This window comes from Dipteris shenzhenensis, chromosome 18 (assembly GCF_047967505.1).
Source record: "Dipteris shenzhenensis isolate YYH24624 ecotype China chromosome 18, Dip_SZ_1.0, whole genome shotgun sequence".
NCBI classification, from domain to species: Eukaryota; Viridiplantae; Streptophyta; class Polypodiopsida; order Gleicheniales; family Dipteridaceae; genus Dipteris; species Dipteris shenzhenensis.
Window position 1 is genome coordinate 22,393,949 of NC_141613.1, and position 24,403 is coordinate 22,418,351.

Sequence of the window (24,403 nt, forward strand, 5' to 3'; positions counted from 1 at the left end):
CCATCATCATTGTCGTCATCGTCATCGTCATCGTCATCGTCATAATAACACTTTGTTAAAAGTAATCGGGAAGGTGTCAAAGGAATAGTGAAGGGATACACCACTTCAGAAGGGTAGAGACCATTATAAGAGCAAACATGAAAAATATCAGGGGAAGATAAAAAAGGAGGCAAAAGGAGGGATAAAACTCATAGCCCACTCTAAAAGCTCACTGCACCTTCTAATGCACGTCGGAACCTGGTATGGCACCTGGCATCTATGCAGGCTTAGCTCTTGCATAAACAAACTAAAAATTGTATGACGTCTTGAAACATCATTCAAAGCTCATACTGTTAAAAGAAGTGACCACAGCACCAGATGTAGGCACACACTACTTGAGCACATAAAGACATGCAACTGAGAATTGCTTATAACAACGCACCCCACCCCACCTCATTTGCAAACATGACTGCAAGTGCACACATTGAACCACATAAGTTTAGATGTATTAAGTCAAGAATATCATTTATCCTTGAGGCTTCCTTTGGAGATTTTAACAACTGGATTTTCCTGTGATGAACCTTTGCATATCTAATGCGTGCATGTGATGTAGTCACACACCCATTGGAGCCTGTAAAGAGATGCATCAACATGCCCACGTCATGCACAAAACACAACTGCAAATGCATGGACATGCGCCCAGTAGCCCCCCCCCCCTCTCTCTCTCTCTTCCACCTGCTCGCGCACGCGTGAGAGAGAGAGAGAGAGAGACACCCCGACATACCCACCCACCCACATGCACGTGCAAAAGGGAAAAGTGACATGTATACCAAAACACTATAAGCATATAGTACTCACTTGGTACAATAATACTTCCCCATCCTCAGCTGTCTTGAAGTGTGTTACCTTCTTGCTGGGCTGCAAAACGAAAAAACACCAAATCAACAAGACAAAACCTTATCCCCCCCCCCCCAAAAAAGAGAATAAATAAATGAATGAATGAATGAAAAAAGAAGGGGGAAAACGAGATCTCTTATCATACTGTCAAGATAAGTAAAAAAGTGACCGAACACATGCAAAAATTACATCATTAGCATGCATCCCAAATTCACAAGATATAATTTATTAATTTCATGCAGTGAAGAAGTCTTATAAAGCATAAAAACATAAAACTCTTTACCAGAACAGCTGCTACCCTTGGAAATAGGCCTGAACAGATAACGCCGCCAAAAAGTCCTTGAGTAACACTACGATCATTACATTCATTATCCTCTGCGTCTATGAAGCCAGACTGCCTGATAAGATCCTTAAACTGTCTGCGGAGGGAATGCATAGCCTCCAGTGTCTGTGCAGAAAGAAAATTATCCCAACAATACTCCAATCCTGTACCCATCTTCTTTGCATTTTGCCAACCATCATAGGCATGCGCATATGCCATATGATCACTAAAATCCTTCACCCCAAATTCGAATCGCCTTTGTTCTGCCAACTGCAAACCCACACGAGCATGGAATGAACATTACTGACTGTTGGGATATAATAGAAAAGTATCATGATTCACAAATGTAGGGTGACACTATTCTATGCGAGTTCGCTGTGATCTAATTTTATAGCGAGTTTCTATGCCTTCCATCAACCTAAAGAAAATGTGGACAAGAAAAAAACTCGTAAAAACATATTGAAAGCAACATACCATATCCCTCCCTCCACCTCCCCTCCCCCACAAAAAAAGAAGTCTCACATTGCCGCCTTCCAAAGGCATTTAGCAAAAGACAGTCTCCTACAAGGGATGGGGATGAAGTATAATGGTCATGGCTGCTAAGAGTTGCCAACAAAATGTGCATCATTCAGGTATTATCCAAGTAAGGAAAGTTGTTGATCGTATTCATTAAACATATTATTCCTCATCTATATGAAAACACTGAAAGAGCTTGAAACTGTGTTTAGATTCTCAGATAAGAGAAGTGGTATTCTTTGGGGGAAAAAAGATAAGAGAAGTGGTATGGAAAGACTTATATGCACACCATCAGTAAGATCTTCCATATTTAGGTCACAAGGTATAAACTTATGGTGCAAGAATAAAGTTTCCAGAACAGATAAAGGCAGCTTCTGATTTTACAATTGCAACTACCATGAGGAAGGTCAGATCCATAATGACACGTTTCGAGATTCTTTCTAAATAGTTTTCTCTTTGATTCTAAAAGAAGAAAGAAGTATAAGGAACTTAGGAAAAAACCTACAGTGATAATAGGGCTAGAAATGGCTCCTTTCTCTGAGGGCAAGGAACACTTTCCATAACTCTGCTATATGTATTGCACACATAACCCTCTCCATATACATTTTATTGCAACTAGGAAGGTCAGATGCTTGTACGTATTGCACACATAACCCTCTCCACATACATTTTAATGCAAAAAAAGTGGGGGGCCACACATTGAGCAAACCACGGGGTTGGAACATGAACAGCAGCCAGCTGGTCTATTCAATGACCGCCTATAAAAGTAATCAAAACTTGCACCGTGAAATCATCTTCTCAATACCATAAGCCACCCACTTGGACAAGCCTTGCTTCCAAGATATGCTACTCTTTTTGTGAATGTATAACACGCTGAAAGCAAAAAGATGTCAAAGAAAAATTGGCACCCAAGACAAATAAAACGTAAACACTGACACAGTATCTGAGCCCATGCATCATAGTCTTTTTCTGGATTTTCAACCAGTGGCTCCTACTCCACAGGTCGGTTCCGCTTTCGCACAATAGTCTGGTAGACAGGTCCATCCTTGGTAGCACCTAATGGGACCACCAAATTCAGTCATAGACCCGCCTTCGAACTCGAGCTCTCCAAGTACCAGCATCATTCAACTGTCCCCCTCATGATGGATGAACAATCTGAACTCCTCCAAGCACCAAGCTCTTAGGGTCTGTTTCAACCCGTCCTCCGTTTGGCTAGGTCTACAACCAAACTACATACCTGAGACATCATATCCCAGGCACAAATACAGATTACATAGACCTTGAAGGTCCATCCTTTGACCAATTACCACCAGCTTATCCCGCACCACCTTCATCTTGGTGATGTGTTTCTGTACCGATTTACCTTCATCCATCCTCATGTTGTTGTACAGCTCTATCTCAAGGTCCGAGATTCTCGCCTCATTGTCAAGCTCATATCCCTCAATGTTGTCCAGGCCTGAAAAGAAGAGTTGGCCATCGTATATGCGGAAGCACCATATCCACCATCGTACCCACAATGATCGCCAAGGCTTCCGCATCCCAGATCTGCCATGACCTCACTAATACACGGTCTGCTAGCGTTGTCACTACTGCCGAAGTTGTTGTGGATGGGGTAGTCACGATGGTCTAAGGCATCAGCTCTGTCCCCGTCGCAATCCCCCAGGCCTCCCTCAACACCAAATGGCTCCGAACCTTCATTTTCCACAACAGGTAACTAATCCCGTCGAGCTTGCTTGTCTCTCTACTAGACCTGAGAAGCAAGCTCTATCTGCTATATTACATGATCTATCCCTCCCTGAGATGGTAGATGATGATCAGTGATGCTATGTGTGGTTATATTGAGTCAAATAAAGGTTCTCAGCCTTGAGTTGTCCCTCTAAATTGAATGTATTTGGAGTCAATAAAAGGTACTCTACCCTGGGTTGTCGCCTAAAAATGAATGTATTGTCTTTTACTGTGGTTAATGATATTGACCACCCAATTCAAAGTAAGAGGGGATTACGAGTGATGGTTTGCTCCTGCTGGTCACAAGCTGGCTGAGAAGTCACTGTCACACGGGAGGTGTTGGATAGTTGGACTTGCTCTTTGCAGTATTGCGGTAGAGGGGGGATCGGTCTACTCTTGCGTGTTGGGTCTCACACTCTTTTCTCCGAAGGGGGGTGTTGGAGATATCATAGCCAAAGAGTGTGTCGGTGTGAAGTGTTGGTGTGTAGTACTAGGTGATCTAGTACTAGTCTATGTGTGAGAGTCATGTGTGAGTGCCACATGTCATCATGGGACTTATCCCATATGCACTAGGTGCTAGTGTGTGAGTGAGTAGCCTATATAAGGCTTGTACTTCACTTGTCTTGTCATACTTGATGAATGAATGAAAGCCTTTTTTCATGTCTTCATTTGAGCATCATTTCCTCACTTCCTAACCTTCTATACATTTGAGTCAGCCACTGGACACAGTGGAGTGGAGGAGGAGGAGCTAGGCGTCTAGATGAGCAGCCGGCACAGTACCATCGAGAGAGGAGCGCAAAGGCCACATGTGCAACAGAGAGCCCCCAAAGTACACTCTATTGAGGTCAAACCTATCATAGCTTTCCTTAGGGAAGATCAACAGAGACGAGGGGTCACTCTAGACATAGCCCAGAGAGTCCAGAGAGCGAGGAGACCGCGTCCCCCACCGCAGCGCGAGACAGCTCGTTAAACACAGATACGAGACATCTTCGCAGCCCACCAGAGAGCCATCACTATACCAGGCTTCGCTTTTGTCCAGCGCCTGGATAGATTGATTGATATGGCCCACTTTGCAACTGTAGTTGACTTTTAGAACTCAGCAAGGGTCCTAGCGTACCCTTTGCTTCAGCCCACATTCTCTCTCTCTCTCTCTCTCTCTCTCTCTCTCTTTCTAACATCTCTCCCTCTTGCGATTCATGTTCCACCTCCTTTGTTGAGTTCTTCTTGCTGTACAGAGTTTCCAGCCAGTATTTGAAGTTGTTTTTGACCTGCTAAGTGCTTAGATTAGCTGGGAATTGAATATTGAAGCAATGTTTTAGTTACAGAAAGGTTTCATCAAGTCTAGACACTACTTTCAGCCACCTCCATTTAATCCACCACCATCATGGTGGTTGACTTGGGGACATTGCGAGTGTATTCCAGCCACCGCAGTGGTTGGTGTGACTTGTTTCGAGCCTATGTCCTCCACCAAGAATCTTGTTCACAGCTTCAAAGCTGCACATGCATTTGCCACATGCTTGCATCAGAACAAAATCGTGGTTGCAACCCTGAAACCAATTGCATTACCAGACTTTGGAAAAGCCCAGGCTTCAAAGGTATGAGCAATTAATCAAATTGGACAACATTATATGAATCTCTACTGATATGCTTACATTTCACTTAAATTTAACACATCTAGACATTGGTGACATCTAGACATTGACTCACGATATTGAATTTGCTATGCCAAGCTAAGCCTCATGGCAGTTCACTAGGCTGATGAAGTAGATTGATAAGAACCCAACAGAAGCATTTACTCATTGAAATTATTGGTCATTTACTCCTTCCAAGATGCTGGCTCATGTTGATGAAACTGATACTCCTCCCCCGTTTCAAGAGGAAGGGGCTTAATAGAAAACCCACATTTGGCATGTCAGGAAAAAATCAATTGAGGAGACAAAGCTCTGTAATTCTTCAATTTTGACTTGCATCACCATCATTCAGGCTTTCTAGTGTTTTAAAATGTAATATTTCTAGTTCCTTAGCAGCATATGTAACTACTTGTTTCCAAAGGTACAGCTCTAGCAGCAGGCAGAGTCTACTTCCACCTATCGAACCTAACCCACAGCATCAGGAATACAGGAATCCCATAGTCCCTAAACTAAAGCTCGAGTCAATGACACATCATGATCCTGGTAAAGATACAGCTACTAATTTGTGCCGAGTTCTGGTTTGTGGCCTGGACATTACAACATCAGTGCAATTACAACCTGTGAGAAAACAGAATATCAATCATAGTGATAAGCTGCCTTCTAACATTCCAATTTACACAGAAAGTTTATAGGCACACTTCCCCTTAGTTTTCTGTTGAATCGTACTAAAGAAAAACTGCAACGAGGAAGGGACGAGGAACCAGGTTTCACCTTCTTTCTTTCACTATTACACCAGGCATGCAATGGCTTTGTAGTTAAAAATACAAGTGTACGATAACCCTTACCTCTTTCTTATCAAAGGGTACTACAAAAGGATCTCTGAGACTAAGTCCTGCTGCAATTGTCAATACTGGTTCTAAGCACCCGAATATAGAACCCATGACCAGCATTTTGCCTATCATTGGTTCCACAGGTAGGTTTGAAAGATGGTGTCCTGTCAAACAACAGTAAAACATGAACATGAGAAAGTTAGTTTCTTAAATATCCCCCCCCCCCCCCTCTTTTCACCCGGCCCCCCACCTCTCCAGCATCCCCCCTGAAGAAGAAGAACATGAAAGGGAACTTTAACAAAGAGGAGAGATAAATAAGCAAGCAAGAATTGATCATTGCCTTAAGTAGCAATTATTCCAATAGCAGACTTGACCTATTATTGTTGAAGACTGGGCTTATATGATGCTACTTGAAATATATGCCAATTGGTGTAGATGAATGCCTCACTAATGGTTCATATGATCAAGTGACGATCCTTGGTTATGAATGTAATACATTTCATAGTGGGTTCTTGCCAAATGATGCTTTGTAGGCTCTCCAACTGGTCATAGAGGTCAGTGACATCAACAGTCCTTCTTACAGAATTCATGTTACATGCAATCTCCCCCAGACGAGGGATCTCGAGAGGAAAAGGGATTTGGAGTGGGCGAGGGAACTGGAGTCTGTGGAGATTGAGGCGAGGATGAGATAGTTCAACCTCTGAGAGTGATGCAGATTGGGGAGATTTTCTTGATCAGAGTTGCCGATGGAGGTTATCATGCCTAGAACTACTACACTGCTCGATCATCCCTTGCACACCTATCCATTTTTTACACCTTGAGCACAACATACAGCACCCTGTTAGCACCTTCACACAAAACAACAAAAGTGCATGGTCTTGGTATAGAATCCAGAATGTGCAGACATTAATGGAAGCAGACTGCCACATGAGACATGTAGCTGTGACTGTCCCGAGTGTCTTTACAAATTTGGTATTCGCTCTCTGTTTTGCAGGGCGAAGCACACCAAATAGTGGACCTACCTTACTCATTTCCCAATTTCCATTTAGAGACCCAGAGGAGCCTTATCCCAAAGAGCCAATGTAAAGGATACGCAAGCCCCTATTCACCTTTGCATCTCATTTTGAACTCCGCTAGTATGTTATGTGATGCAATTTGCAAAACATAGGTATGTTGAAAATGCAGAAGTACAAACTGTCAAAGATTGAAGGCAGTCTTACAAAAGCAAGTCACAAGTACCAACACATCTTACTACCTATGGGAATTCAACACACATTGGATTAACAAAAATCACACTATCCTTACGGGAATTGTCTATGGGTAAGTGAAAGGGGGGACCATTCTTGTCATACTGGTGGTAAGAGTGCGAGCAGAGCAAATAAAACTGATGCCATAAAATTCAATCTAGAAAGACCACAAAATCTCAAATGAACAGATACATTTCCTCTGCATCCCCTCCCACTCAATAAATCTAAAACAAACTAGGATGTTTGCTGTTACGCTCTAGCCGAGGTAGCATGACCTCGGAAGAATCAGTCGACATTTCCCTTAAAGGATCTCTGTTTGTAATATATCTGTTTGCGCTTCATGTAAATGATCGGGAGGGAATTAATGTCAAGGTCCTAGGTGAGGGTTGATAACACCAGACTAGGTGGGTCTAAGGCTAAGGGCCTAATGCAACCAATGTGCCTAGGGGCAATTGGAATTAAAGTATCCCAAGAGAGGGGTGAAAAGATGCATTGGGAAGGCCCTATGATGATGACATGTGGCATCTAGATCCATCTAGGGAGATGGGGCTTGTTGGAGTTAGTGAGAGAAGGAGAATGATTTTTACATGAATTCTGGTTTTCGACTTCTCTGAGAGCTCTCACGCTTCAGCGGGAATTGGCTGGGTGGAACTAAGTTGGTGCTACTCCCGTGATCTGCAGTAGTAGTTTAAGAAATGTATGCAATATTTGGTATCAGAGCGCAGGCGAGGTAAGAGAGGGGTTCTGTGTGATCCAACAGAACGGGAAGCGTATGGTTGACTACGGGTTCGTGAGTTGTGAAGAAACTACGAACAGACTATTGTTTGCTGAATTGAAGTGAAGTCGAAATCATCTCCTGTACTCAGGAAGTCACGTATGAAGGAGGTGCAGGCGCGGGATACGTGATGACAAAACAGCCAAGCTCCAGGCTTATAAGCTGTCGCTGGAGCGGAGGGTTCCCGTAAGGCAGGTTGACGAAAAAGACAGTTGAGGAGCGCAGGACAACTCTGCTACGCGTGACGCCAAACGGAGGAAAAGAGTCAAGGGACTCGTGACCTCCACGCGACGGACTGACTTGACGAAATACAGATAGTGAATTAGTTCGTGAATTGTGACGAAGGAATTCGACAGAACAGATGCAGTTGATGGGATGATAAGCGATAAGCGAGGTGTCAAGCGTATAAGTGGCCTTATCTACGAAGAGACTCGGCTTGGGAGAAATAGATTGACGAGGAACAGAGAGCAAGGTTCCCATAAGCCAGACGGAAGACAGGTGACGGGAGGAGTCGTCAGCGCAGCAGACTCTAGTTGAGGAGCGTATCAAATGGTGGTACCAATCTGTTCACCAAACCAGAGCCAATTGGTCCAGTTAGTGTAACCAAACAGTTATCCATCCAATTACTGTGAAAAAAAAAACAGAGAAGTTTTCTTTGGCTACCAGTTTCCACTTATCTGCTGTCAGTTAATTTCCTGTCAGAAACACAGAGTTTTACAGAAACCTAGAGACTTGCAAAGGCTTTAGCGGAAGAAGGCTTTGGGACATTTGCGCTACGTGAAGACTCCAGGGGTATTAAATCGGGTGGCAGGAGAAAGACCAAGGAGCACTTTACCCATTTTCCCCTTTGTTTTTGTCATTTCTGTTTTGTTAGAAACAGATTAGGCTTTTGTGGTTGTAGCAGACTTGGGATGGACAGTCTTTGAGACTATGCCTGAGTGCTTCAGTCACAGTTGATTTGCAGGAACTTCCCTAGTATAGGGAAAGTGGTTTGGGGTATATTGTGATATATGCTTGTGTCAAATGCCTAGTTAGTGTGAATCTGGGATTGCAGGTATTCCCTAGCATAGGAAATTGTGTCAGAGTGCCAGTATACTGAATTTTGTCAGTTTGTAAATACAGTATTCTAGCGGTGTTTTTTTTTTTAAATAAATAAGCAAAACACCCATTGACCTAAATGGAAGCAGAAGAAGGAGCTTCCAAGAGGGACCCTGGTGAGTCAGGAGTCCGGCCGACCCAACAGGTGTCGCGCCCAGTAGCTCACACCTTATCTGGCAGGATTGCATTACTTGAGGATGCCTTGCAGCAGTTATTAGCGCAACAGTTACAGGCTAATGCAGGGCAGTCTGAACTTAGAAGAGTTATACACAGTATGTCTGCCAGACCTTCTCGAGATGAAAAAGGAAAGGCTCCAATGGAACCGGAGTCTAGTGTCCATACGGTCGAGCCTAGAAAGACTAAAGTACCTAATATTGCCAATTATAGGCCGGAAAAGTATTCTGGTCGGATGAATGACCGTAGTTCTGATGTCATTGAGACCTGGTTACACAAATGGGATGAGGCGTTCGCCATTTGTGAAATCAGAAATCATATCAAGAAGATCCGCGAGGCCACCCACATGTTTAGTGAGGCAGCGGATCGGTGGTGAATTAAACAACAAAAAGATGGTATTGCATCCACTACCTAGGAGGGGTTTAAAAGCGAATTTAGGAAATACTTCTTACCTCCTGATGAAGCATCCCGAGCTTGGGATTAGTATAGAAACCTTCATCAGAGAAATTTGTCAGTGGCAGAATAAGCTTCGAGAGAGCGTAATGAAGGTTGATGAACCCCTACCTCAATCAATCCAAGTGAAAGATTTCATATTTGGATTGAATGATCGGATTAAAATGGAAGTTCGGGCTAAGTATGCGAACACGTTGGATGATGCAATAGCCATAGCCCTGAACTATGAAGATGCCAAGGGTAGCAAGCCAAGTGGGTTTGCACAGGTCGGAACCCAGTATGGGTACCAGAAGAAATCTGGGTTTAAGAAGAAGTGGATTAGTAAAGGGAGTGGTTCTCAGCCGAGTGGTCAAGCCAAGCCCGCGAAACCAGCTGAAACTCCTAAATCAAGTACCACCATTGGAGTGAAGAGGAAAGTAACACCAATGGCAGCCCGGGCTTGGTCTAAGTCTCCCTTAAACCCAGAGCAAAGAGAAAAAGCGAGGAGAGAAGGCTTGTGTTTTGGTTGCCTTCAACCTCATCAGTGGAAGGATTGTCCACGAAATAAGGATCGTCGGATGGCTGAGATGGTAGTCTCGCGACGTGGAAATGGAGGGAAGTCCCAGAGCCGAACAGATGCAGATTCAGCTAGCGGGATCTTCTCAAAGGTCAGTACCTTGTTTGTTATGTGTGTCTGTTGCTAAGCTAGTAACGAGTGCACCTGATAACATCCTATCCAAACCCGCAGCAATGGGGTATACAGCCTTTAATGATACGGAGTTAATTAAGATGAAAGGGCAAGTGACCAATCATGATGTCATTGTGTTGACTCGGTGTCAACTTGTAATGAAGGTGGGAAAAAGAAGGATTTTAAGGTGGGAGAATAGTAGGGGAACTGTAGGAACTGTGGGGGACTATATAAGTCAACCCAAAAGGATTGTAAGGGACTTTTTGATGTGACATCTAATCCTATCTACTCTCCCATCCTTGCTTAGGCCCTCAGTTCGTCAGCCGCCATAACCTGCCATGCACGGGTTTACCCAATGATCTCGATCTGCAGCCCATCCGTCGCTCAAGCCCTTAGCCCGTCAGCCGCCATAGCCTGCATCTCTGGCGTTGTTGCCCATCCGTCGCTCAGGCCCTCAGCCCGTCAGCCGCCAAAGCCCGTCACCATCCTGGCGTCGTGCCTGCAACCCGTCACCATCTTGGCGCCCACGTCGCGCTTGTGCCTTCTCCGCCCGTGCCGTTGACGTCGCCTTTCGTCGGCGCTGCTTTGCTGGAGACCTTAGCAGTTGCTAAGGTTCAGCTAGTTGGGGTTTAGGTTGGGTTGGTTAGCTACTTGGGTTTGGTTGGTTAGGTTAGTTTAGGTCTGGTTAGGTCTAGTTAGGTTAGTGATTGGATAAGGTTGGGTTTAGTCAGTTTGGTTTAGTTGAGACTACCCTAGGTGTCTTAGTTGTCCTAAGCTCCAAAAAAAAAAAAAACCCTCTTTTAGGGTACTCCTACAGCCCTATTCTGGGCCTTTCTAAGCCACCTTCGTGGCTCATTTTGAGCCCCATTTGCAGCCTCTTCACCGAGCTTTCTTCGAATCTCTTCAACGACTGCATTTGAGCCTCTTTACTGACACCTCTCGAGCCTCTACATCGAGCCTTCGACACTTGGTACATTTTCCTCGTGTCACTCATGGCACCCAAACGTGCACCCCGGTCGGATGAGTCATCTCAGCACGGTGACGATGTTGCTCAGCAGGAGCAGATGCCGGTCCCAGAGGGTGCATCTCCTTCACAGCCAGTTTCTGCTATGCCTACCAACACACAGTTTCTAGATGCATTGGCCTCGATGCTTCAGGGGGCTTTTCAGCAGATGGGTCAGTAGTTGGGGCAGCAGCTCACCACCGCTATGGCTATGCACGATACAGCTATCACCCAGATGGGTAAGAACCTTGGGCAACAGATCACTACCGCCATCAGTATGCACGATAAGGGTAAGCAGCCCGCACCCCAGCACGGGGATCAGTCGGATAGCCAGGGTGATTTTCCTGACCCACACAGGGGATTTATGGCTGATGGCCGTCGCACTTATGATGTTGGTTCTATGCATGCACCCCAGCATGGGGATTATGTTGATTTTGGTGATGCCTTGCCCGTGCCGCCGAGCACTTCTCTTATTGATTCCAGGCCTCCATTTGGCTCGCATATTTCATTGGCTGAGCCGTCCATTTTGGGCCGGCCCATTGGCACATTTTTGCCAACGGCGAGCATGCCTGGATTGGATGTTGGGTTTCAGGGCAGTTGGGAGAGGGGCCAGTCCTCTTCTCAACCTTTTTCTATGCCACCCACCCACCGAGATGTTTATGGCAGGCAGACTCAGCAGGTATTGCATGCTTCGATGACACCTCCTGTTAATACATTCAGTCAGACTCAGCCTGCGTATCAGGGAGGTAACAGTCAGACGCACTTTATGCATCAGGGGAGTGGTTCTCCTAACCAGCATGATGCTGGAAGTGGGCAGCATGCAAACATGGATGATATGCTTTCAGATGCCTTACATTCATATAGGGCTTTGCCTGAGGATGTTCGTAATGAGATGCCCTTTTCACAATATGTGAGCTTCAAGCGCGAGTATGCTGGTAGTCACTATAGGAATAACGCAGCCAAAGATGTGAAAGATAAAATCTCTGCTCCTTGTGGTTTCCCTCGGTGCATATAGATGACAGGGACAGAGGAAAACTGGGTTTGAAAGAGGCATCATGTTCTTGTCATAACCCTGTTGCCTACTGTAATACTGTGTCTTGTTGGTGCCGATCTCGAACCCCTTGAATGACCGATCAAAGGACCAGGCGCAACACCCTTAATCCAATAGATGAACTTGGACCCATGGCCAGGGATTTTGACATCCAAGCCTTGGTGCTGATATTCTGGTCGCGATCAAACTGGTGCCACCATCATGCTCCCAAATGGAAGAAATATAATGGAAAAAGATAAAAGAAAGACCATACGTCTTGCTCTAAACTAGAAAAAGGAATAGAAAACATAAGTCAGAGATACATACCGAGATGTGTAAGCTCTTCATTTTCATCTAGTGCTCCAATCATTTTCAATAAATTAATTGAGTTCTGAACCTACAATGATAAAACATGTGTAAATTAGAGAACTTTCCCCTATAAATAATTTTTTTCCCAAGCTATAATGTAAAATATGCAATTACACCCGAAAATCATAAACAGACATCAATTAGGATCTGGTTACTTACTGCGCGAGGTTCAGGTGGCTGCATAGCATTAGACAAGAAAGCTTCAATATTTCCTAATCTCAAGCTTTTGATCTGTAAACAAAGCGAATGCAATGGCACTCTATGCAGCTCAGGTAATTGATAATCAGCAAATGCATCATAAACAACTTTCGGATATAGATGGTAAGCCTCTCCAGGTTGGACTCGACCAGCCCTACCTCGCCTCTACAACCATCAAACAAAACAAACCGCAATTAAATGGAGGACAAGCACATTCACACACCCTAGAAACGAAAACTCTCTCCACAGTCAACTGACATATTCATCCATTTCATAGATCCTAATGCAATGAGCATGATGTATTTCAATCTTTTGGTCTCACAGGCTCCCCCCCCACCCCCTCCCCCCGCTTCTCTCTCTCTCTCTCTCTCTGTGCAAATCATGGGCTGGCACAGAGATGGGATGAAGTGGATTGGAATCATGGGGTATAACAGCTGCCGATCTACCAGAAGATGCATGTGAAATCAGGGAGCTAGTGACACAGAAAATGCCGCAGAGACTAAGGCGGAACCCAGGGCGAAAATGCAGCTCTACAAGCAGGAAATTAATTCAATGGACAGCTATAGAATGCAGAAATACCTTAGGGAAGACATCAATACTTAAAAGACATCTGATCTGCAAAATCAGAACTAGGTGGAGAGGGGCAGGTGGGCAAGACCCAGAGAAGAAAGGATCTCCAACATCTGCCCCACAGGGGAGGTAGAAGATTAGCAGCATGTACTCCTAAGATGCAGAGCTTACACACACATCAGAGAAATGTATGAGGGCAGCATAGACCCAGGTCCCCCAGAGAAATGTATGAGGGCAAGACAGAGCTTACACACGCATAAGAGAAAGATACGAGTGGACCATCTACGCAAGCAGACTAGAAAAATGCTCCAAAGCAAAGACCTTGACAATAAAATTACAAGGATAAGGCCTGACATCTAAGGACAGCAATTCCTAGATGGCTGGCAGAACTTCAAAATTAATATGTAAAACAGCTATAAACTTGAGCACTTCACAAGCTCATAAACAAGCACACACTCAACTACTCACTTGACGAGCAGAAGCCTTTGAGATCCATGTGGGCAATAAGCAAGGCGTATTATTTAAGGCATCATAAGAAGTTTCCTTGGCCTTTCCACAATCCACAACAAAGACAACATCATTTATTGTAATGCTTGTTTCTGCCATATTTGTTGCAAGCACTATCTTGCGGATATTTGGAGGAGCGCGCTCGAAAATCAATTTCTGCACACGAGACAATCACAAAACATCAGCTATATTTATCCACTGCAAATTAGCTCTCAAAAAACAACACAAGATAGACATTTTCTCAACAAATTGCCTTCCTCCAATGTCAAGGAAAGCTTGTCTACTCTGCAGTTTGACACCTCTGAGCAATAATCAGCAAGGTAAACGTGCCTGTTCTGCACTTGCCATGCCACCGTGGCATGGCAAGACTAAAACCTTGCTTCTATCACCCAAGAGAGGATGGCATAAAAGTTGATCCTTCAAAGCATTGATGTCTTCCCAACCCGTCATAAAGACAAGTACTGCTCCAGACCTTTCTTTTCTACAAATATGGCAGAGTAGCGCTTGAATGAGGTTGAATCCTAGGCCTTCAGGACTCCACTGAGATAAGGAGTATTGGGTTGAATTACTGTATCTTTGAAAGTCTGCATCCGCATATGCATCCTGACAGGCAACCCATAAAATAGATACATTACCATAATCTATATCCGTCATAAGCATAGGAGATATGTGATCTAACAAATTTCAAATTAAACAACCGACAACATTCACCGTAAGTCAGCAAGGATGCAATAAAATTAAAGCAGCCACAGAATTACCTCAACCAAACCATTCACTGAGTTTCTTCGTCTCCTGCTTTGTATCTGCTTTTGCATTTTCCAAGATTTGCCTTGCCCATACTGATCAATTTGATTATACTCAGTCAACCTGTAGCCTGTTAGTTCTAGCACATCCTCCAAAAATTGTGTCCTCACTGGATGAGTAAAGCCCTGCAATTAACAGACAGAAATGAGAATCATTGAGACAAAATAATGATGAACAGATTCAGAAAAGCAATTTATTGTAACTTTAAAGGTTACAGACCAAAGATAAAAATACTTTCCAATGGAAGCATAAGAGAACTACACGCATCATTTAAGGTATTGTCATGCTACCTTTGCCCCAAATTCTAAAATTAAAAAATTGTTTGTTTTTCTTTTAAATCAGCCTGTGCCACAACCAAGAAAAGAAAATACTCCACATAAAAGCAAAAGCAACTTCCAACCACACCGCTTAAGACAATTGTTGGAGTGCCTTGAGCTGGATCCTGAAACAGTACTGCTGCTCTTAGCAGCAAATGGTTAGAAAGGAGGGAAACAACATCAGCAAGTTGCTTCTACACTCAACAGTGTTAGAAGCCTTGAAAATCAAAACATTTCAAGTGAGACAGATCCAGGGGGTCGTCTGTCGGATAAGATAAAGCACTGAAAAGGATAGTGGAATATAAAGCCGAGAAGGAAAACGACTAATGAACAATGAATCTGAGACTGGCAGATACCCTTAGAGTTGATTGTTGTAACATTTCATTCATTCAAATACATGATCTGTGACAGACCATCACATTCCTCATAACATTGATAATAGATCTTCAAACGGCTTCCAGGCTACTAGTTGAGAGTCAGATTGACTTCCAAAAGAGTTGCAGGGCCACTAGTCAAAGGGTTAGTGAGCAAATCACTTGATTGCTGGTACACCTACCTCCAGCTATCGCTTTTCCTACTGCTGCTGGGACAAGAAAACTGTTTTGGAGAACATATATTTCGGATTAAGGAAGCCTTTTGACACCCTCGGTCGGCATCCTTTCTCTTCTGTGTGGTCTTAGGATGCTTCTCTATAATTTGAGCTCGGTACGCACCTTTATTATGTCTAAGCCGTTAGGAAGCATATCAGGAACCCACATGCACCTACATGTCACAGTTGAGGGACTACTGAAGTCCCCCAGACAGTATACAGAGGTTCTGACACTGATGGACAGCTGACCGTTTGGCCCACCCAGGGGGATCTTTCCCCCTCCATCCCTTTCTTGAATCTCATATGGATAGTCATATGTGTACTCTCCTGCAGAGATACCGTGATGTAGTTCTCTAGTGATATTCTCATCTCAAACAAACTCTTTCTTTCTTTCTCATGCCGTTAAAGCGAACACACTCTGAACCCACACTCAGAGAGCTGAAGCAGAAGATAGCGAAGAAGAACTCAGACATTATTTGAGCCATCTAAGGCTCCTTTTATAGGCAAACAACCCCTGACCAAGCCGACCTGGTCTGTAAACTGACCTGATCCGATCCAGGCCAACCTAGGTGTGTCGAACTCGACCCAGAAACAGGTCTGCCAAATTACATACACCGACCTGCTCCAAGGTCATGCCAGGTCTATATAGACCTGGCCCTACTGCAAATCTGCTGCAGGTGTGATACTTTCCTGCTGCAATGAATGTCACTCCGTCTCCCCCTTCCTCTCTCACCCTTCCGCCCTCCTATCCCCCTTTGCCCCTACCCCTTGTCACTCCGTCTCCCCCTTCCTCTCTCACCCTGCCGCCCTCCTATCCCCCTTTCTCTAATTTGCCCCTACCCCCTTTTCTACATTGGTATCAGAGCTCCAACCCTGGCACCTTTGTTTTCTCCTTCACACTATACACCAATCCCAAATCTATGCTAGTTGTGACCACCACCCTCAACTGGTGCACCTGACGTGATAAGTCACACCTATTTTTGCCCTCACGCACAGGGGCAAAGCGCTTCAACAAGCAGTGCAGGAATTAGACATAGAAGATCCCTGTGACCGAACCTCAATGAAACACGCCGCCACATGTGGTGAGGCAGCGCCACTTGGGAGGTCACAGCGTAACCTCCAGCACACGAACCAGCATCATCCATGCTAGCACTAGCAGCTGCCAGAGAAACACCCACAAGTTCTATGTCCACAACAACAGCAGCTGGAGCTACGGCAAAGCAGCATACAGCTCTAAAGCAGCGTGAAAACATGCAAAACGGGAAGAAACAGCAACAACATCATCAGCAAGTAGCCCCCCATTCACCAACGACCTGCAAACCAGGCTTCTAAGGATGCAAGATGATAATCACTGAGCAATATTCTCGATGGGAGATCTAACTAAGCGAGTCCCCACCGACGCTAAATCTTGGTTGCTCCTTCCTGCGTCGCCATCCCGACCAAACCCCGTGCAAGGCTTTCCCTCAGCCAACGTTTGGTCGCGCCGCTGCTTGTGCCATGCCAGCCAATTGCCTGCGCCATACTTCCGACTGGGAGCAATTTTCCACCGCCGACTCGACACCTCCTCAGCCCAAAAACCTTGCGCTAAGGTTCAATTAGTCGTCTGGTTAGTTTGAGTCGGAGTTAGCATGTTAGGCTAAGCTAGGTCAAGTTTAGTTAGTTTGGGGTTGGGCTAGGTTCGGTTAGGTTTAGTTAGTTTGGAGTTAGGTTAGGTTAACCTAATTAGGGTCATGCAAAGTCTGGTTAGGTTAAACTAACCAGTGTACTATCTATCTTAGTAGTCCTAGGGGAGTGTACTAACCATCTTAGGTGACTTCTGAACCACCACCTCCCCTCCTTTTTTTTAAGGGACAAGAAAGACAGCTTTTTTTCCCAGCCTCTTTTAAGAGCCTTCCACAGCCCAGACTAGACTGAGGTGGGCTCCGTTTGAGGCCTCTTCGCCGAGCTTCCTCTCGACTTTAGACATAGACATTTCCTGTGTGTTGCACACACAGCAGCAGGTGCTATTACAGCAGCATTTACTTCTGCCTATCTACTTCCTTTCTTGCACTACATTTGTACTTGCTTGTGGGGGCAGCATTGTCTACCAGAGTGGGACCTTTTGCCAGAACCTAGCTAAATTCGAGCTCCTTTCTCTAGTGATAGTCACCATGGCTCCCAAGCAAGCACGCCACTCGTGTTGAGGGACCACTAACATAGCCCTTTTTCCCCCTTCATTACACCTGCGCGAAGACACGCTTTCAGCTAAAAAGGTTGACATTCCAATGACCAAAGAAGAAGTTATGTTTTGACAGCAGACAATTCAACATAATGAGTATCAATCTTTTGAATGGTGGATCCATGAAGTTTTCACTGTCAAGAAAAGTCAAATCCCATGATCTAGCAGAAGGCACGAAGGGCAGGGCATACAGTGCTGCATAATTGCAGGAAGATGGCTAAAAGCCTCATAATCTCAGCACACTCATTGAAAATGCTCAACCTAAAATATACATATGAGCATGGGACAGATTGGGTTTACTAAAAACAAGGTGGCAAAACCACTCTAAACACTCTGCTATTCTTGATTGGTAACGTGATGTCATCCATTTTAACGTTTGCAAGAGTCTTTAGAACCTATAATGTCACCAAGTTCCAGTAAATTAAATGAATCCTCGAAGAGAAGAGGAGAGTGAAAAGGGTGACAAGAATGCCATTTGAAAAGACAGAAGAAAGCAATCAATGTAAGGGGAGGAGGGGCCCATTGATTAGGGAGGGGATGGTGAAATAAAAGGAGGAGCGGAGCCCTTGTCAAACATTCAATATACCCCATGTCATGCATTTAATAAAGGCCCAACAAGGCTATAAAAGGCAATTTAATCAAGGACAATTACTTGCTTGAAGTAACCACAGACAAGATTTGCAATACATACTGGTATATGACATGTAGGGGCAGAATGGAAATATTTAGAGAACAACTCTGCATTAAGAGTAGCACTCATCAACACAAGCCTGAGATCTGGGCGGCGGGGTAGAAGATCTCTTAACACAATCAGCAGAAAATCTGCAACCAAAAACATAGCAATAATGTTTTGAATAATCATTGTCCTTGAACAAACCTTGTACCAGACCCCGAATCTTAAAAAAGAAAAACCACTTCAACCTTACAAGCCAGGAGGTACTGAAAGGGCAATTAAAAACTACAATACCTTCATTCATGCCCCTTTCATGAATTTCATCGACTAATACATGGGTCACTCCTGAAAGTGAAGGATCCACCAGCAACCTCCTCAGCAAGATCCCTGTCGTGCAGAAAAGTAAATGTGTGTCCCTTCCTCTGGTACCCTCCAGTCTCACTTTGTACCCAACCTGAATTGATCAAACCCACAGAGAACTTGTACTTTTAACTCATAATGCATAATTAGCTCCACCCAAAAAAAACTTTAAAAGGCACTACAGTAATTGCATGAAAAGCCAGTCAATCACAATCAGAAAGGCGTTCATTGCAGATCACTAAAATAGCTACATGTCACAACAAAGGCTTACAATCAAAGCTATGTCCTGGTTCAAAGACATCACATCACTTACAGATTCACCAACAACCTCTCCCCTCTCTGCAGCCACTCTCTCCGCAACTGATATTGCAGATATCCGCCTTGGCTGTGTGCATATGATACTGCAGGATGCTCCCCGTCCAGCATCAGTTTCTGACTCCAAAATATACTGTGGCAGTTGTGTTGTCTTACCACAACCAGTCTCCCCTGAAACAACCAGGACCTGTAGTGTAGACTTATCAATATACTTGCAAGATATCTAATCACACACATTTGTATACGTTGTCTACAAACAGCAAATAATTACCTGGTTGTTTGCCAACGCTGAAAGTAATTCCTCTCTTTTCTTGTATGCTGGCAGTGCTGTTCGAATTGCCATCATTCTTTGCCCCTCTACTGAATCCTGCTAGACAACACATAGTTAGCAGTAGCCTCTGGGCTTCCAACCTCCCATGAACTATAAGCTCCTCATCACAAGGTACTGAAAAAGATATAGACCTGCCAAGCACGCTGCTTATCTTGAAAATGCTTGCTTCTTATCTGCAAGACCCTTTCAGATACAGGAAACCTTTCCATGGGAACATTTGAGAGTGAGCTATCACTAAGTTGGCCACTTAAAGTGCCAGAATTTGTCACGGCATTTATGGATGTCTGCTTTTGACGAAGATACTTTTCAAGAAGTCTGTTCACATCTTTGTGAATTGCTGGTGATATGGAAACCTGCAGAAAACATAACTGAAAGTTATGTATACAGGTGTAAGGACACAAGCCAGAAAAACCGTAGATGAAAGCCAAACATATGTATTATCATCAAGATTCTATGGACAAACCAACCTTTCGTACAGGCCGTTTTTCATCCAAATCTATCCTATAGTTTGGCAGTGGAACCTTACTAATGACCACAACTTTGCCATACATTTGGCTGCCAAAGAACAACTTCCAGATTAGGTTTAATGAATACAGAAGTGCTACAATTCAAATTACAAGAAGGTAAAGCATTGTGCCCTAAAAGCTGTGCCATAAGAACAAAATCATCTTTGTGTCAGCACCATCCAACATACGCTACCTGTGAAGGCCAAGTTGCCTTGCCAAGGTAGCAAGATATTGGTAATCTTTCCTGTCTTTTCGGTCCCTCGATACTATCTCTTGCTTTTGGCGGTTCCGAATAAAGATATTCAATCGTGTTCTCCACTCTCCCACATTCGCCTCTAAAGAAACATGCTGCACAACATCAGCTGCCGATTAGACTTAATTGTAAGACAATCATTGCACAATAAGGCAGCTAGCTTGTATGATGTATCAAACCGTAAATTGAGAATTCGATCATCAGAAATCCTAATAAGCTAAAACACCTACCTGTAGTGACCATGGAATGCTTTGAATAAAGCAACAAAAAAAAACTCTAGAGATTTAACCTGCCCCCGCGCCTCCCCATAGGGCAAGCAAACATTATCTTTTTATAATATTAAAAAAAAGGCGTGATGTATTTGTTTGTGCCTACGTGTATGACTATGCTAAACCTATAAGGATGTGTAGGTATACATATACGCACACGTGTGGAAGTCATTCACAAGGTTGAAAAGCATCAACTCCATCATACATAGCAAGGACTAGCTAGTATGCCATCCCCACCAACATCATCAGCGCCCAATGGTGGGTGTACACCATCGTATGCTTGCTAGGTGGCCGAATGTAGCTGCCCTAAAATAAAATGAAGGAGGATTACATTGTGGGCAGCCTGCTCAGTGTCACAAGAAACGTTTCTAGATTTTTATTGGCGTTTCGTCTAGAAATGTCTAAAAATACTATATTTTATAGAAGTTATACATACTTCATAAATAATTGTCTTCAGATTCTCTCTCTCTCTCTCAAAGGAGCTTTCAGATATCCATATTGTGCACACAATGCACACACATATTACACAGTTGAAAGAGTAAAAAGACGTGTCACGCAGCCTATAGATTGAGGTTTACAAAGACATAGATCTTACGGATTGCAAATTACTATTGACTAATTAGTTGCAAGTGCATATGGCTGCTATTATGTATTACTGTTTACATCATACATGTAACATGCCATAATGATATACTAGTAACTGTATGGTGTAAACTGTATACATAATCAAAGCCTATCGCCTACAAGCCAACTGCTAACAACTACACAGTACAGTGTACACTCTAGTCTCAACTCTCTAGAGCTAGGGACCGCTGCCCTCTCCAAGATCTGCTGCCTCATCACTATCATCAACAACATTGGAATCAGCAAATGAATTTGCATCCTCTATGGAGGAAGAGGAAGTGCCACCTTCGAATCAAGCAGGGGCTCGCAACTTATCTGAGTCCTCTGAGTCCGCACTATCTACCAATGCCGCCTCCTCCTCCTCTGGCTCATCTCTGCCTCGACGTCCTCGGGATGACGATGCAAGAACAGATACCTGCGATCCCCCTTGTGAGGCTCGTGCTCGACGTTGATAACCACGACTTTGAGGTGTCCCTGTATCCTCTGCAACAGCAGTAGCATGTACTTCTGGTGCACGAGCTCGAGCCATCGAACGTGTCTGGCATCGAAATCGAAGCATATCCTGTCGCAGGAACTCATAAGCATCGTCATTCTCTCAACTATGCTGAATGATGGACATGTCGACAGGTTTTAGCTTGCTCTTGTCAGGATTGACTTGCTTGGGCTTCCACTCGATGCTACCGGTACCATCTGCAGACCTGTACTTCTCAAGCAGACGTAGGTTGGCATTGACATATACCAACCTATTGAGCTGCTCCACGCTCAACCTGACATAGTTTACAAAGCATAAAGAAGTCAATTCTCACAACTTAAGAATTGTTTTTCAAAATGTTACAAGCTTGACGCTATAGCCTATAAATAAGAACTATAAGAAGTTAGAACTTACTTGTTTCTCTTCCTCGTATGTATGTCTGCACATATGCTCCATATCCTCTCAGCTGAACCTGATGTGCAATCTTGCAAGAGGATGCGGAGAGCTAAGTTCTGCAATGAGGGATTCAAAAACCCAAATTTCTCCCACCAAGTAAGAGCCAACAGCCTGTTGTCTCTTTCCTTGGCAATTGCACGGGAGAAATGACCCATGTCATTGCGGGACTCTAGACTCTAGAGTAGAGGGCAGAGTAGAGAGTAGAGGCTAGAGGAGAGTAGAGGGTAGAGTAGAGGGTAGAGTAGAGTAGAGGATAGGGTAGAGTAGAGGGTAGAGGGTAGAGGAGAGTAGAGGGTAGAGACTAGAGTAGAGGGTAGAGTAGAGTAGAGGGTAGAGGGTAGAGTAGAGAGTAGAGAGTAGAGGAGAGTAGAGGGTAGAGTAGAGGGTAGAGTAGATGGTAGGCACTAGGATCAAGGCAAGCAATGGAGCGGCGCAGGAGAGGAGCCAAAAAACAGAAACGGCGGCCAAATTCGGCCCTAAACCCGTTGCGGTGAATTTTTTGACAACCAGACGTTTCGCCCTAAATGGCCGTTTCGGACGTTTCTAAGAAACGTTTCTGCTAGAAACGTTTCGGTGCCCCAAAACGCGTTTTTTGGTGACACTAAGCCTGCTTGCTGCCCACATGACATTTCCAATCCATTGGCGTACATGAGCCCACCTGGCATTCGTTACATATGCCCACATGATACATTCTATGGCCATCATACCGTAAGTGTCAAGACCCTTTGTCCTCCTCATTTGAGGGCTCATAGGTGGGGCATTGACCCTGATATTCCGACACAGCAGCTCCTCCTCATTTGACAGCTCTATTGTCATGCCAAGCGTTTTTGTCTAAACATTTCTCATCTAGCATACGTCCTTGTGCTCAAGCCCCCTCCCCTTTTCCGAGGGAAAAATACCTTGTTTCAACGCTTTGAAAACAGTATAAATCAGTACTGAACCCCCAAAGCGAAGGTGTCCAACATCGAAGCGAAGACCAAAGGACGAAATGAGGCTGTAGTAAATTTCAGTTTGGTTACAAGATCTGCAAATAAAGCTGACCAAAAGTTACTTATGAAACTCCATCATTATCAGAGATAATAGGATTTTGTAACCCATGTAACCTAAATATTTTCCCTAATGAATAACCTTGCAATTCCGGGAGCAGATAATTCCTTACATGGGATAAAATGGGCTTGCTTGCTAAGCCTATCTATAACAATGAAAATTTGCTCAAATTGACCAACCTTGGGGAATCGTCACACAAAATCCATTGTAATATGTTCCCACCTTTCAGAGGAAGTAGGTAAAGGCTGCAAAACACCCGCAGTTTTTTTGTGTCAGATTTAATGCGCTGATATACGTCATTGTCGAACGAAAGCTGAAGTTCCTTGTGAAGTCTAGGCCAATGGAGATACCTCTCAATATTATCAATGGTCAGTGTATGCCTTTATGTCTAGAATATAAACTCCCACATAACTAAGTTGTGACTAGATGCTGAGATATTTTGGGTACACATATTTACGGCCAAACAGTAGGTATCTATCTCCAGTCTCATTACACAGAATCCTTCCATAAATTTCAGGGAAGTCCTCATCAGAATAAGTTTCAACCATTGCTCCAAGTGCCTTCTCCTTAATCATAGAAATGTGATTAACTTGGGGCTGTCTATTAAAAGCATCAGCTACTAAGTTCTCCTTCCCTAGCTGATATTAAATATTTGCTTGACCAAATGATTGAAAATATTCAGCCCATTTGATCTTGTCCTGAAGAGACAATGGGTTGAGAAAATAAGTGCTTGATACTTTGAAAATTAAGCAGAACCATATAGATGATGCTTCCATAACTTCAAAGCGTGTACAACTGCCGGTAATTCCTTCTCAATGTGATATATTTCAACTCTGCCCCTTGAAGCTTTCTACTCTCATATGCAATGGGATGCACTCCTTGCATCAAACCTGCTCCAATAGAGGTACCGCTCGCATCTGTACATACAAATAAAAAGTCTCCTTATCAGGGACTCCATTGGTGCCATGACCAATCTTCTCTTAAGGTCTGCAAAAGCTCCTTGGTGAACCATTCCCCACTCATACAAGGAATGCTTCTTTAACAAATCTATTAATTTAGAGATGTGTAGTTATTACTGCAGATTCATCAAGACTTTTGCACGACTTGCTTCTAGGAAGGATCTCAACCCGTGTATATTTTTGGTATTGGCCATTCAATTACAGCCTTGACCTTTTTGG

At 44.0% G+C, this 24,403-nt stretch overlaps 1 protein-coding gene across 1 annotated transcript in view; it reads right to left on the reverse strand.

Moving 5' to 3' along the window:
* LOC147890955 (DExH-box ATP-dependent RNA helicase DExH3-like) overlaps window positions 1-24,403 on the reverse strand; it is a 40,197-nt gene that overhangs the window by 10,588 nt on the left and 5,206 nt on the right. Inside the window, exons 2-16 of the mRNA XM_087389841.1 lie at window positions 20,298-20,452; window positions 20,066-20,153; window positions 19,730-19,951; window positions 19,539-19,634; window positions 19,266-19,454; window positions 18,887-19,046; window positions 18,611-18,741; window positions 14,750-14,920; window positions 14,322-14,594; window positions 13,953-14,147; window positions 12,876-13,079; window positions 12,675-12,744; window positions 5,916-6,064; window positions 1,160-1,468; window positions 838-897 (exon numbers count right to left, since the gene is read on the reverse strand). Coding sequence (XP_087245967.1) covers window positions 838-897; window positions 1,160-1,468; window positions 5,916-6,064; window positions 12,675-12,744; window positions 12,876-13,079; window positions 13,953-14,147; window positions 14,322-14,594; window positions 14,750-14,920; window positions 18,611-18,741; window positions 18,887-19,046; window positions 19,266-19,454; window positions 19,539-19,634; window positions 19,730-19,951; window positions 20,066-20,153; window positions 20,298-20,452 — 2,472 coding nt within the window. The remainder of the gene's footprint in view (window positions 1-837; window positions 898-1,159; window positions 1,469-5,915; window positions 6,065-12,674; window positions 12,745-12,875; window positions 13,080-13,952; window positions 14,148-14,321; window positions 14,595-14,749; window positions 14,921-18,610; window positions 18,742-18,886; window positions 19,047-19,265; window positions 19,455-19,538; window positions 19,635-19,729; window positions 19,952-20,065; window positions 20,154-20,297; window positions 20,453-24,403) is intronic.